Source organism: Thamnophis sirtalis, unplaced genomic scaffold (assembly GCF_051295495.1).
Source record: "Thamnophis sirtalis isolate CommonGarterSnake01/CBP01778 unplaced genomic scaffold, rThaSir2_p1.2 scaffold_5, whole genome shotgun sequence".
NCBI lineage: Eukaryota > Metazoa > Chordata > Lepidosauria > Squamata > Natricidae > Thamnophis > Thamnophis sirtalis.
In genome coordinates, this window is record NW_028261385.1 from 12,939,675 (window position 1) to 12,953,780 (window position 14,106).

General features: G+C 41.2%; 1 protein-coding gene across 2 annotated transcripts in view; it reads left to right on the forward strand.

Moving 5' to 3' along the window:
- Positions 1 to 13,275, forward strand: part of SMAD4 (SMAD family member 4) — a 38,909-nt gene extending 25,634 nt beyond the window's left edge. For both annotated transcript variants that reach the window (XM_087715330.1, XM_087715331.1), the window contains exons 6-12: positions 138 to 257; positions 361 to 474; positions 2,881 to 2,931; positions 3,536 to 3,719; positions 7,042 to 7,210; positions 9,096 to 9,234; positions 12,037 to 13,275. In XM_087715330.1, the coding sequence (XP_087571456.1) occupies positions 138 to 257; positions 361 to 474; positions 2,881 to 2,931; positions 3,536 to 3,719; positions 7,042 to 7,210; positions 9,096 to 9,234; positions 12,037 to 12,248 (989 nt within the window). In that variant the 3' untranslated portion in view covers positions 12,249 to 13,275. The remainder of the gene's footprint in view (positions 1 to 137; positions 258 to 360; positions 475 to 2,880; positions 2,932 to 3,535; positions 3,720 to 7,041; positions 7,211 to 9,095; positions 9,235 to 12,036) is intronic.
- Positions 13,276 to 14,106: the final 831 nt, after the last annotated feature.

Sequence of the window (14,106 nt, forward strand, 5' to 3'; positions counted from 1 at the left end):
CTATATTAATATGTGGAAAGGTGTTTTATTGGTGGTTTTGTTACTGTAATTATATTAACGGCAGAAACCTGAGGCTTCTAACAGAGTAGTCATTCATTTTTTTTAAAGCAATTGTGAACTGTTTTACATTTTGCCAGGCCAACCCACCAGTATGTTGGCAGGTAGCCACAGTGATGGACTCTTACAGATTCCTTCAGGGCCTCAGCCAGGGGCACAGCAGAATGGCTTTACAGCTCAGCCAGCTACTTACCACCACAGTAAGTGAACTGTTTACATTCCATCCCAGGGTTTAGTTTAGTTTGCGTTCTTTTCCTTGAAAAGAGATGAGAAATAAAGGTGGATTTTCTGTATCTTTTAAAGACAGTACAACAACTTGGACTGGTAGCCGTACCGCAGCCTACACGCCTACTATCCCCCACCATCAAAATGGACACCTTCAACATCATCCACCTATGCCTCACCCTGGACATTACTGTAAGCATGCACGTGTTATTGTATGCATGGCTTAATTGGTGTAATGAAATCATGATTTCCCGAGAGACAGCAAGAAGTAGCGTTGAACTGAAAAAATGAAGAAGTATTTGGTCATCTATGAAGCTTTGTAATTTATCTCAGGCGAGTTAGTGGCTGGATAATGTATTGTATCATGCTGAGTCATAATGTGTTTTGGGTTAGTACCTAACTGTGAATTAGCCCATTTGTAGCTTACTGGGGAAAAAAGTGTAGCTAATTCATGACATGTGAATTCAGCTACTGTCTTTTATATTAACAGGGTACAAATAGAGTCACTTGGCAAAAGGCACTTGGAACTTTTTAGACAGTCATTTGGGATATATGTGAACTTTTTTTTTTTAAAAAAAGAAGAAAATGTCACCATCTTTTGTATCATTCTAGAACTCTTCAAGTAGAATTCTTCAACTCCCAGAATTCAATCTCTTCAATCCCCTATTATTCTGCTTGGGAACAAACAGAAGCTATGTAGAACTTTTATAAAATGGCCTAATTACTTGATTAATATACAAGTAGTCCTCAGCTTATGACCACAATTGAGCTCCAAATTTATGTTGCTAAGTGAGCAATTTCTAAAGTGAGTTGTGCCTTATTTTACAACTTTTTTGCCACATTTGTTAAGTGAATCACTGCAGTTATTAAGTTAGTAACACGGTTGTTAAGTGAATCTGCTTTCCCCATTGACTTCGCTTGTCAGAAGGTCGCAAAAGGGACACTGCAACCGTCATAAATGTAAGTCAGTTGTCAAGCATCTGAACGTAAGTCATATGACCATAGGGATGCTACAACGGTCATAAGTGTGAAAAATGGTCACAAGTCACTTTTTTCAGTGCCATTGTAACTTTGAAGGGTCACTAAATGAACTCTTGTAAATCAAAGACTACTTGTACTGGTCTGTAAATAATTTATTCCTTTAAATATTTGAGAAACCTCCTCCGCAAATTTGAGCTTATTTCTAAAGTATGTGTTTAATATTAGGCCCTGTAGAAACAAACACAGAGATCTCATCCCAGTTTCTGCTATGTGGCTGGTTTGCTATGCATATGAAAATGTTTTATGCAGAAAAGAGTTAGTTTCATCTCAATCCAGGCTAGAAATCAGGGACGTTTGGTCCAAATGTATATCAGAACATTTTGGATGAAATGTTTTTGGGCTGTGAAAAGCCAAAGACAGAGTTGTTGAGAAAAAAAAAAGGTGTTGTAAAAAGTGGGAAGAGGATTGGTGGACATATTGGATGTATGGAGCTTAAAGAGAGCTTGAGAATAGATAGGAGAAAAGAGGAAGCTTTGGAGGAGATTGTGGGATTGAAATGATGGATATCAGTGACTAATAGGTGGTAGGTAAAGGAATCCCATGAAGGATCACGTGAAGTATAAATACCACTTTAAGATACCTTGGTAAGGCCACACTTGGAATACTGTATCCAGTTTTGGTCGCCACAATATAGAAAAGATGTGGAAACTCTAGAAAGAGTGCAGAGAAGAGCAACAAAGATGATTAAGGGACAGAAGGCTAAAACATATGAGGAACAGTTGCAGGAACTGGGTATGTCTAGTTTAATGAAAAGGACTAAGGGAGAAATGATAGCAGTGTTCCAATATCTCAGGGGTTGCCACAAAGAAGAGGGAGTCAAGCACCTGAGGGCAGGACAAGAAACAATAGGTGGAAACTAACTTAAGGAGAGAAGCAACTTAGAACTAAGGAGAAATTTCCTGACAGAACAATTAATCAGTTGAACAACTTGCCTCCAGAAGTTGTGAAGCGGGTTGGACTAGAAGACCTCCAAGGTCCCTTCCATCTCTCTTATTCTATTCTATTCTTAGGTTAGGATAGAGGTCAGGCAGCCAGTTGAAGCCAGGGACTTGGGCAGAAGCTAAATAGCACCTGGATGTCATCAAAGAAAGGTAGTGAGATTGTAGGTAAACAAGCACACCAGTCATGGAAAAGAGTGGGTGTGGAAGGATGCCCCAGTGTTTCCCTGCTTGCTTCAAAAGACCCTCTAAATCAGGACTGTTCAACCATGACAACTTTAAGACCCATGGACTTCAACTCCCAGAATTCCCCAGCTAGCCTTGCTGGGAGTTGAAGTCTAGAAGAAGGACACCCTTGCTCTGGATTTCTTTAATGTCAAGTTAGGATAACCAAAGTGTTCTAGATTTTGCCTGTAGTGAGCCCCAGTCTATTTTTGGGTGCAACTCATGAAAAACTTGTTGGTTTTGGCTTTCAAAGCAAAACATTATCCGTTTTGTATCTAGTTCTGTTATTTACATTTATTAGATTTGGATAGGAAATAGTCTTTTAGAGATGGGAAAACCTGCAAGGGACAGTGTGGATAAAAAGTATGACTTTTTTATTGTGTTTTTTTTAAAGGGCCAGTTCATAATGAGCTTGCATTCCAACCACCGATATCAAATCATCCTGGTAGGTGCATTTGTTTTAATGAATATTCAGTTAAATGCTTATTCCATATTACAGAATTAAATGGGTACCTTGTACCCTCTTTAAAACCCATCTTACCCATTTTATCAAGCCCACCCCCAGTATAATACTCACACATTAAGGAGTGAGGATCCTCTGGTCTGCAAGCCAATCATGTTTCTTGTCTTGGTTGCACCCCATCCCCCATGGGAGCAGCACTCAATCTTTTTTTTTAAAAAATAAGATTCCGGGAGAGGTATTCATGGGAGTGCGAAAAAAGGCCATTTCCTACATTTTGCACTCCTCCACCCTTGCATGCTCCTTTACTTGTACACTCCTACACACACACACACACACACACACACACACACACACACACAGAGACACACACACAACCTTCTATCCGTGTTCAACAACTTGGCTTTTAAAAAACCATTGTGACCGATGAAGATTTAAAAAAAAATACAATTGGGAGATTTTTTTTTTCAGACCTGTGAATCGATCTGGCCTACAAAGCATTTCCCTGCGCTCATTAACTCTTCTAGTTCTTGTAGTGCTGATCTTTTTTAATGAAGCCTCTCTTCTTCACCCTCGCCTCCCCCTTCAGCTCCAGAATACTGGTGTTCCATTGCCTATTTTGAGATGGACGTTCAAGTGGGGGAGACATTCAAAGTCCCTTCAAGCTGTCCAGTTGTTACTGTTGATGGATATGTGGATCCTTCAGGTGGGGATCGCTTTTGCCTTGGTCAGCTTTCCAATGTACATAGAACAGAAGCCATTGAGCGAGCCAGGTAGGTTTCGCAGGTCTGGAAAAGGAGGCATCTGATTTGTCCTTTGTTTTTGGGTTGCTTGTGGGTTAAGCTTTGAAAGTGTGTCCTCCTCTTTATCTGTGTAGGTAGTCCTTGCTTAATGACCATTAGTTCAGCGATTAAAGTTACGGCAGTGTCAAATAAATGATACTTACGGTACATCCAGGCCAGGAAGTTACGGCTGTTACAGTGCCTTTTGGCCACCCTGCACTCTGCTGCCCCACCATTCTGCTTTGCACTCTGCTGCCCAGCGTTATGCCATCTCCTCTTGCCCAATGTCATTTTCCTCCTGCTGCTGAGCTGTGCCCAGCCTGGTCCTTCACAATGCCTTGTCAGCAGTGGGAGGAAGAAGATGGCTAAGGTCAGCGGTGGTAGAGGCTGGCCCAGAAGGGCAAGGATGGAGCAAAGATAGACAAGTCGGGAGACTTGAGGTGAGGGTAGGAGAAACGGGTGGTCATTGCCTAATGATGTGGTCCCAGCCAAACAACCTCAGTCAGGACTCTGCGGTGTGGTCATACAATGTTTTACCTAATGAGCACATCGCTTAACAATGAAAATTCTGGTTGTAATTGGGGTCATTAAGTGAGGACTATCTATATGCATCATCTTTAGATACTCTTCACTATTGACTCTGAATATTCTTCCTCAAGTTCACTCACTTATCATGCTCTGTTTTTATCAACCATAAATTTCCATTAATAATGGTGTTGATTCTTAATGAACCACATAGACAAGATTTTCTTCCAGATGATCTGCCCCCAAACTCCCCCACCAAAGCTTCCAAAAATGCCCTCGTTTCTTCTGTACTTGAGTCTGTCAAATTTGCTGTTGGTTGTCTTCTCCTCCTTTCTCCGTTCCTTCTGCCTTTTCCAGCATTATAGACTTCTCTAAGTGTAGATCTTCTTCGCACAATGTGTCCAAACCGCATAAAAGTACACTAAACTCATGTCAGAATTTGTTTTTAAAAAAATGAAGAATAGAAATACCTTCATCCACCAATGTGATTATGATGTTGCTGGAGTTGGAGTCGCTATTCCCGGTGGTTGATGCTATCATTGGTCTGCTTACAACACCTATGTACTGTGTCTAATACGAACCTCTGAGCAAAACCTCCCTCCCTACTTCTTAAAAAATACAGAGATTGATATCTGGTGCTTCAAAATCACAGATCCAAGTGCTGGGAAACATGTCGAGGAAGTAATTAGATTAAGAAATGGAGTAAATTTCACACAGACATTTCTAATTTGCATTCTACAGCCATCACGTCATAAGTTATGGGGATATGAATCTGTGCCTGGATATCATATGTTATGTGTTGCATTATATCTACTCTGAGAGCTCCCTTTTTATGCAATTAAAATTTCCAGTGGCTGATTGCCTGAATTGGTAAAGCTTTTAATTAACGAATTGCAGAAATGTTGAATTCTGGTGACCGGCCAGAACAGCGATGGGTGATCGGCATTCTTTGCATTGTGTCCCTTTCTCTGCAATAATTTACTAATCATTTCCAACTTGATTTTGCTGTTTATTTAAAATCCTGTTGGATGCATTTGATATATCTGTTAAGTGAGCCCTTACGACGCTCAGCTGTGACCTCAAAAAGGTTTTATGAAAATCAAAATAAGTGGAAAAGCTTTAATTATGGGATCTTGTTATAAAATAAATTATTGTCCTGTTTTTCTACTTAGACTTGGCTGAGGCAGGCATGGTTAGCCTTGGTCTCTTCACCATCAAGCGGATCTCTTGCATGTATGAGTTGTCTATTGCAAGTGTGATCCATTGCTTAGAAGTAAATCCGGCACGCAGTTAGTCCTTGATTTACGACCACAATTGAGCCCAAATGTTCTGTTACTAAGTGAGATAGTTGTGAAGTTTTGTCCCACTGCGAGTCCTGTTTTGCTGCTGTTGTTAAGGGAGTCACTGCAGTTGATAAGTTAGTAAACCTGGTTGTTAAGCGAATCTGGCTTCCCCATTGACTTTGCTTGTCAGAAGGTCACAAAAGAGGATCACATGACCCCGGGACACTGCCACCGTCATAAATACGAGCCAGTTGCCAAGTGACTGAATTTTGATCATGTGACCCTGGGGATGCTGCAATGGTGAAAAACGGTTATAAGTCACTTTTTCCCGTGCCATTGTAACTTTCAACAGTCACGAAGCAAACTGTTGTAAGTCGAGGACCACCTGTAAATCCTTTCAAAAGAATTGGTGCCCGTAGGTAGCAGTCAATCTTGAAATGCAGAACAGGGAGGCCAGGCCTAGGCCAGTAAAGATACACTTGGTAATAAGTTTCTGATTCATCTTTGTTTAATCCTGGCCTTTTGCCTTGGACATAAACTAGCAATTGGCTTCATGTAGTTGAATGTGTTTTGAGTTCACTCAGTCTTGAAAGTCATTCCTTAAAAAAATAAATGACTCAAAACACATTTCCACCACTTCTCTCGCTGCTGAAATGACCTCACTCTTATCTTCAGCCTGAGTGCTCTTAACAAACCGCTTGAGAGCCAAGGCTGTTCAAGGTCTCTTGATTATTTGCTTACTCCTTGGTTAGAACATCATAGGTATGAGCTGCCTTGCCTGCAGGGCATTAGCTCACAACTCCTTGGAAGTGCAAATATACCTTTTTTTTGTTTATGTTAGTCTGTTTTTCTGATGGTTACATCAAGCTGACTTGTGATGGATCCTTTGGACCAGGGGTGTCAAATTTGAGGCCCGTGCGCTGGATCCGGCCCACAGGTGCTTAGATCTAGCCTGCGGGGCCGCCCTGGGAACTGAGAAGGACCGGCCCACAGTGCCTCTGCCAGAGAAAACGGAGCTGGGGAGGGCTGTGTGCAACCCTCCCAAGCTCTTTTCCCGTTGGCAGAGGGTTCCAGGAGGCCGTCGCAGCTGAAACGGCACTTGGGAGCCCGTTTTCACTGGCAGAGCGCTCGGGCTGCCACAGGCGCCCCCGACATGAACTGGCCACACCCCCAGGGGTCAAACACAACCCTGATGCAGCCCTCAATGAAATCAGGTTTGACACCTTTGCATTGACTGCAACTGTCAAAAATTCTCAACCATGGGACAGCTGTAACAGGCACCCAGATTTTGAAATGGTTTTGTACATTCAAGCCTTGATTCCAATGGGGTATCACTAGATAAATGCCATCTTGCTGTATTTAGGGTAAAGGCAGGCCTTGCTTCTTAAGACTCAGTCTTCTTAAGAGCGACTGATGTTGAAACCAAATAATTTTGTCGATGGTTCAGTTTCCCCCATTTTATTGAATCTTGGTGTCTTTGTGTTATTTTCTTTTTCTCCTACCAGGTTGCACATAGGTAAAGGTGTACAGTTGGAGTGTAAAGGGGAAGGCGATGTCTGGGTTCGGTGCCTCAGCGATCACGCGGTGTTCGTTCAGAGTTACTACTTAGATCGAGAAGCTGGACGGGCCCCGGGCGATGCGGTTCACAAAATTTATCCTAGTGCCTATATTAAGGTTTGTTAACAAAATAATCCTGCATTTTAAAGTTGTAATAACAGAAATAATCCCTAACCTCTTCTCCACAGACTTCTGTTCTTCTCCATGTTGCTTTTTTAAATCTGTTAAAAGTTACAGATCTGCAGCATATGATCCCATGCTGGGTGTATGTAACATTGTACAGGTCTTATTTGGGGGAATCTAATTATTTATGCAGAAGGACCACAAGTCCTGCAAAATCATTATTATTATTTTTTTTTGCATGAAAGTATATATCACCCAATGTGGAGATTGTAAATGAGTAATTGACTTTAAACATTGTGTTTGAACATAACACATGATAATTCTTGAGAAACATGTGTTATAACGCATAAATGCAATTCTTTTGCATTTAATCTGGAATCTTTCTTATTTTACCACTCCAGAGATTGAAAAAAAAAGATGCATTGCAGATAAATGCTAAGAGCAACAGTCTGTAGAAGACTGCTCACTTTCTCTGGGAGGGCCTCCTGTTCTGCAGCCCAGAAAATGCTCCTCAGACATCATGGGGTTAAGAACGGAAAGCAGTTTTCATATCCTGCTTATATTGATAAAGAATCTTCCATTACCGTTTTCTCAGGAACGTTTTCATATAATTTGGTTCCTAAGCTGTCAGTGTGTCTTTGGGGCTTTCAAATCAAGGCTGGATGTGTTTCAAAGCTCGAAGCGTAGGCGCTTTGTGCTCAGCAGAAACAATAGAAAATGGATTGCGCTGGGCTGTAAAAAAAAAGCTTTACTTTCACAATTTGGATAAACCTAGAACATCTTAGATGTTTTCTGATGGAAAGAGCTAGGTTAAACATCTTCAAAATCACAAAAGTTCAATTCTTCAGGTGCTGAATATTGCAGCTTGCAAGTGGGATAGAAGAGTGGATGCAGAATGAAAGATTCTTCAACTAAAATAGCCAAGGAGTGGGAAGTCACCTGTAGCCAGTGTGTCCTCGTGTTTTTTTATTTTTACATAGATCACAATCCTATGCATGCTTGCTCTTAAGTTAAGATTCATATAGGTAGACTTGACATACAACAGTTCACTTAGTGACCATTCAAAGTTACAATGGCACTGAAAAAAGGGTTTATTATCATTTTTCACTCTTGCAATCATTGCAGCATCCCCATGGTCACAGGATCAAAATTTGGATGCTTGGCAACTGACTCGTATTTATGACGGTTGCAGTGTCCCAGGTTCACGTGATGGCCTTTTGGGACCTTCTGACAAGCAAAGTCCATGGAGAAGCCAGATGTGCTTTGCAACCATGTTACTAATGTAATAACTGCGCTGATTCACTTTAACAACCGTGGCAAGAAAGGTCATAAAATGGCTCAAAATTCACTTAAGAAATGTTTAACTTGGCAACAGAAATTTTGGGCTCAATTTTGGCCGTAAGCCGAGGATCACCTCTACTTCCATTTGCCCTTGGTCAATTCACTGAGGTTTGCATCTCAACTCTTAGAAGCATAAGCAGGTGGACATGTTCATAGCTGTTCACCCATAGACTTCCAAGTCACTCTTGACACGTAGCAGAAGCATAGAAATACCTGCCACTCCAAGCAGATATCCCCACCCTGTTGGCTTTGGAATGGTTTCTGCTTGATTCTTAAATCATTGTGTTCCTTCTCAGAATAGCCAGAATTCATGCAGCCAAAGACGCCTCAATCTTAAAGGGGAGTAGAAAGCACAAAAGCAAAATATATCAGTATTTTTTTTTTAATTTAAGCTCTGAGATCCCCAGCCCGTGCACTGGGTTCTGTGGTTGCCCCATGATGAACACTTTAGCTAGTGGAGCTGTTTTCCGCCTAGTTCGGTTGGGCTCTTGGTTTTCGAGATGGCTTCTGCTCTATAATAACGCTTCTTCTTCTTAAGGTATTCGATTTACGCCAGTGTCACCGCCAAATGCAACAGCAGGCTGCCACAGCGCAAGCCGCAGCTGCTGCTCAGGCTGCCGCCGTGGCAGGGAACATCCCTGGGCCAGGATCTGTCGGAGGAATTGCTCCAGCGATCAGTAAGTGAAATCTTTCATCCCTCCATATATTTTCAAATGCTTTCACTGGGAAAAATGGAAAATTCAGTATATCACACATTCCCAAAGCAAAAAAATCATGCATTTCTGGTAGTTTAGAATCCAATCTGCAGTTTTAGTTTCCAGGTGTATGTGCCAGTTAGAATTTAAAACTGCTCAGCTGTGTTTTTTTCTATTATTTGCTCAGCACACTTATCTTCAGATGTGATAAACTAGGTACAGATAGTTCTCGACTTAGAACCAGTCACTTAGTGACTGTTCGGAGTTCTGATGGATCTACTTGGGGGGGGGGATACTTACAACCCAGAGTTCTAACAGTTGTTCCCCCCCCCCAACCACCTCCACGTGCACGGTCACAAGATTTCATAAGGCGCACCACACTTATGGCTATTTGCAGCATCCTGTGGTCACATAACCGGCTTTTAATGGAAGTGGTTTATTTAACCACAACAAAAATGGTTCAAAGTTGGTGTGACTGTACAAAAATGAAAATGGAAAATAAAACATATTTACAAAAAAAAAATGGTTCAAAGTTGGCTCAGTTACATGCCTGACACCGCTCTACAATCGTCACAACTTCACAATTGTAATGAGCAAGCTTCATTACAGTTGAAACTGTAGGATTATTGTATAACTTCACTCAATTATCATTATGATTAGTCAAACCATGATTTGGAAAGCAGCCTCAGACCTCCAATCATAAACTTCTTTTGTCAAGTCAGACCCCATCTTCACATTTAATCAGCCCTAATTGCACTTTTTTTGAGAAGAATTGTTTCCCTCTTTTTCACTGGAGAACCCTCGTCTCTTTCCAACAACACATGTGGCCAGGAGAAGTCAGTGGAATTTCTGGGCTTTGTGAAAGCATTTGAAGATATATTTTTTTTGCCCCCTCATTGGCACCAAGTGGATGTTGCAACTCTTAAGGAATGATTCGAACTTTTGAAGCAGAAATCAGGGGTTGCAGCTGAAACGAAGCAGTAACTCTTTCTGTCTTGATGGAATTTTTAGTCAGAACTTTTTTTTAATTGAAAGAATAACTTCTATACGTGGAGAGTGCAATGAGGAACTTCCTTTTTTTTTTTTTGAAGAATCTCGATTTCTGATATGCAGCTGTCAGCTTCTGCTTTGCTGTTGCTTCAGCTGCCATGAAACGGGAAGGGGGGGCGTGTATTTGGGAGGGGTTAATTGATGTGCTGGAGGAATGTTCTAGGATGTACCAGTCGTTGGGATTGCGCATGCGTATGTGTTTCCCGCCTGCATCAACGGCCTCGACATTCCATCGTCCGGCCTGTCTTTTTGAAGTTATCTCACACCTGACATTTGAAGGACTTATGATTGGACTGGAGCTTTGATCCTAAGGGGGGGGGAACGGGCTATTCTATATATCAATTGCTTTCGCGCCATATTAATCAGACTTTGCTTTGCTACTGCTCACTTACCATTTATAATTAGTAAAAGTACTTTTGATTTCCAACCCATGGAGTCTCTTAGTCTTCTTTCCTAATTATGGAATGGAGTGGTGCTTGACAGCAGCTGTGCTATGAATTATTCTTTAAATGTTCCCCGAATTATAGGCTCAGTGAAATAGAGGTTAGGAAACTAGACCAAGAAATTGAGGTACATTTTGGAAGAAGTGACAATCCAGTCCCATAAAGTTTTAAAAGAAACTAGAGAGATATTCTTATAATCACAAGGAATTGAGCTTTATTTAAGAGAGGCAGAGACGGCATCTTTTACTGGGATATGTAGCTCACATTTTTTCTCTCGCAAGATGCTTGACAGTTTCAAGTTTTATATATATATATATATTAGATTTTTACAACCCCTGGTAAGCCCCAATTATGGGAGGAAGCTAACTGCTTCCATCATCTGTCGATCGGCTCGTCACAAGAGTCCATCACGACAGAAACCCAATATTTTCACTGTTGCCTTTGTTATATTTGTGTTTTTTGAATTTGTGCTGATAAATAAATAAAGGGAGACTAGTATAGATCTATTTCAAGCTATTTAGCTCTCATCAGCTAGCCATACCTTTACTGGGATTTGAACCAGTAAGGGTATGGCTAGCTGATGAGAGCTAAATAGCTTGAAATAGATCTATACTAGTCTCCCTTTATTTATTTATCAGCACAAATAAAACACACACACACACACACACACACACCACACACAATTTATATATATATATATATATATATATATATATATATATATGTGTGTGTGTGTGTGTGTGTGTGTGTGTGTGTGTGTGTGTGTGTGTGTGTGTATGTATGTATATACACTATATATATATAGTGACACTATATAATATATATATAATATCACACACACACACATATACACACACACACACATATACACACACACACACACACATATATATATATATATACACACATACACACACACACACAGAGACATAGACATACATACATATATATATATATATATATATATATATATATATATATATATATATATATATATATATATATATATATATATATATATATTACACAGGTGTGTGCGCTCACACACAATTTTTAAACAAAATACTTGACAATGTCAAGGTCTTATTTCTTCAGCTTTATTTGAATTTGTTAGCTGCCAGACTCCTATCGGCTCTGTTTTCTTTCTGTTTCTAAGTGACATGTCTGAATAAACGAAAAGTTGATGGAGGGGAGAACGGCCTTCTTCTTGCCAATTGGGTTGATGCCAGAACGTGGCTTTAATGAAAGGTGTTACTAAGAGGAATGTTTAACATCCCTGTCCCTGCCTTAGGTTTATCGGCAGCTGCTGGAATTGGTGTGGACGACCTTCGGCGCTTGTGTATCCTCAGGATGAGCTTCGTGAAAGGATGGGGGCCCGACTACCCGCGCCAGAGCATCAAAGAGACTCCATGCTGGATCGAAATCCATCTACATCGCGCCCTCCAGCTGCTCGATGAAGTTCTCCACACCATGCCGATTGCAGATCCCCAGCCCTTAGACTGAGACCGCACAGCTGTGAGCCACAACGGAGCGAGGAGGGTGGATTGTAAAAAATACCATTTTGTTTATTACGGGGAAGATATATTTTACTTCCATTCTGCTTAATCTCTTAACCAGGTTTTAAAGAGAAAATGTCTTTGCCACCTTGCTCTCAGCAGAAAGAAGCTGAACTTGTAACTCCAGATAGTTCCCACCTTCAGACCTTGGGTGGGCTACTTGTGGAAAGCTGTCACCAGCCAGAAATTTTTTAGATGGTGATCGGGCAGGATCACCGCTGCGTCTGTTTCTTGGACATCTCATTGATTCGTGTGGGCTTCTTCTCAGAATTAATGGGGAGCTCACGCTGAACGATCCTATGCATTTCAGGGAGCCTGGAGGTAGTGGGGGGGCTCACTTATGCAGTCACCCAACTTGTCCTTGCATGAGTCCAGCCCAAATGAGCAAAATCATGTTGATTATTCTAAAGGGAGGATTCAGATGCTCTGCTCTAGTGGGCACTGGGGCATGTCTCATCAGGAGTTTTTTATGTAAAAATTTTTATGTATGCCTATTATTTTAAAAATGCACTAAAACTGGGATGGGCTTCAGAGCTGGTATCCATTTTAAAGGCAACGTGAAACACACCAATGAAATTGTCTGCTAAATTCAGTAGCGAAACGTCTGCATTATTCTACATTCCCAACTGATTTTAACTTTTACCAGCACGGAACTTCTTAAATACACTTGAGCAATTAATTGGGACAGCGTGGATCTGCTTACTGAACTTGGCGTGCCATCTCAGACCTTCTTAAATCATGTTTATGGTTGTACCGCTGAAAATCCAGATTTTATATTTTTCAAAATTTCTACTCAGGGCAAGCTGGCAAACTTGTTTTTATACTTCTCGGTTATTTTAAGCTGTTTATCTCATCAACGATCTTATCTATTTGCATTGACTTTGTATAGAGAATTTCAAGTAGAAGTTGCAAATGTAATGGCTGTATGACAGATGCATTATGCTTCTATAGTTAATAAAACTATTAGAAAATTCTGCACTGATAAAAAGTGATGTACTTAAGCTGTGTGTCACCTTTTGAATCTGGAGCTCTCAATCGGTTTGCCTTTGGGAATTGAAACCAGCCACTGTGAGTTTTTCTTGCAGCATCTTATTTTTGGATGTTGGATTAATGGATGTTGCACATTTCTGCCGTGTTGTCTTCTCTAAGTAGTCCTTGACATACAAACATTCATTTAGCAACCACTTTGAAGTTACAACCGCACTGGAAAAAAATGACTTACAATTAGCCTGCAGATTTTGCAGCATCCCTAAAGTCAAAATTTAGGCACGGGAGGTTTCTGTCCTCCCTGAGTCGCCTTAGGACACCTGCGTTATGGTTTGACAGGTGTACCGCCCAGTGAAACTCTCCACCTGATGCTGTCCCCAGAGCGGGTTGCTCCTGGCTCATGCTGGGACTCTTGGAGCCAGAAGCAAGAGCCCCCCCCCCCCCCCCCCGGCCTCACTGGGTAAGTAAAAAAATGATCCGAATAGTGGTATTTCACCAGCGGCCCAGGCAGGACTCTCCCTTATTCTACGCCTCTCATGTCTCTTCACAGGGCCAGGCTAGAGTCAAGCTCACCAGGGTCTTCTTTTCCCGCTGATTGTATTTGGCTTATATTTATGACAGTTGGAGTGTCCAGGAGTCACGTGATTGACATTTGAGGCCTTCTCAGTCAGCTTCTGACAAAAACAGCGGGCAAAGCAAGATTCAGTTCACGCCTACACGGACCGCAGTGATTTGCTTTAACAACTTGTGGCAAAACATTTGTAACGTTAGGTGTGACTTACTCACCGCCTTGATTATTCTAATCCCAATTTGGATGT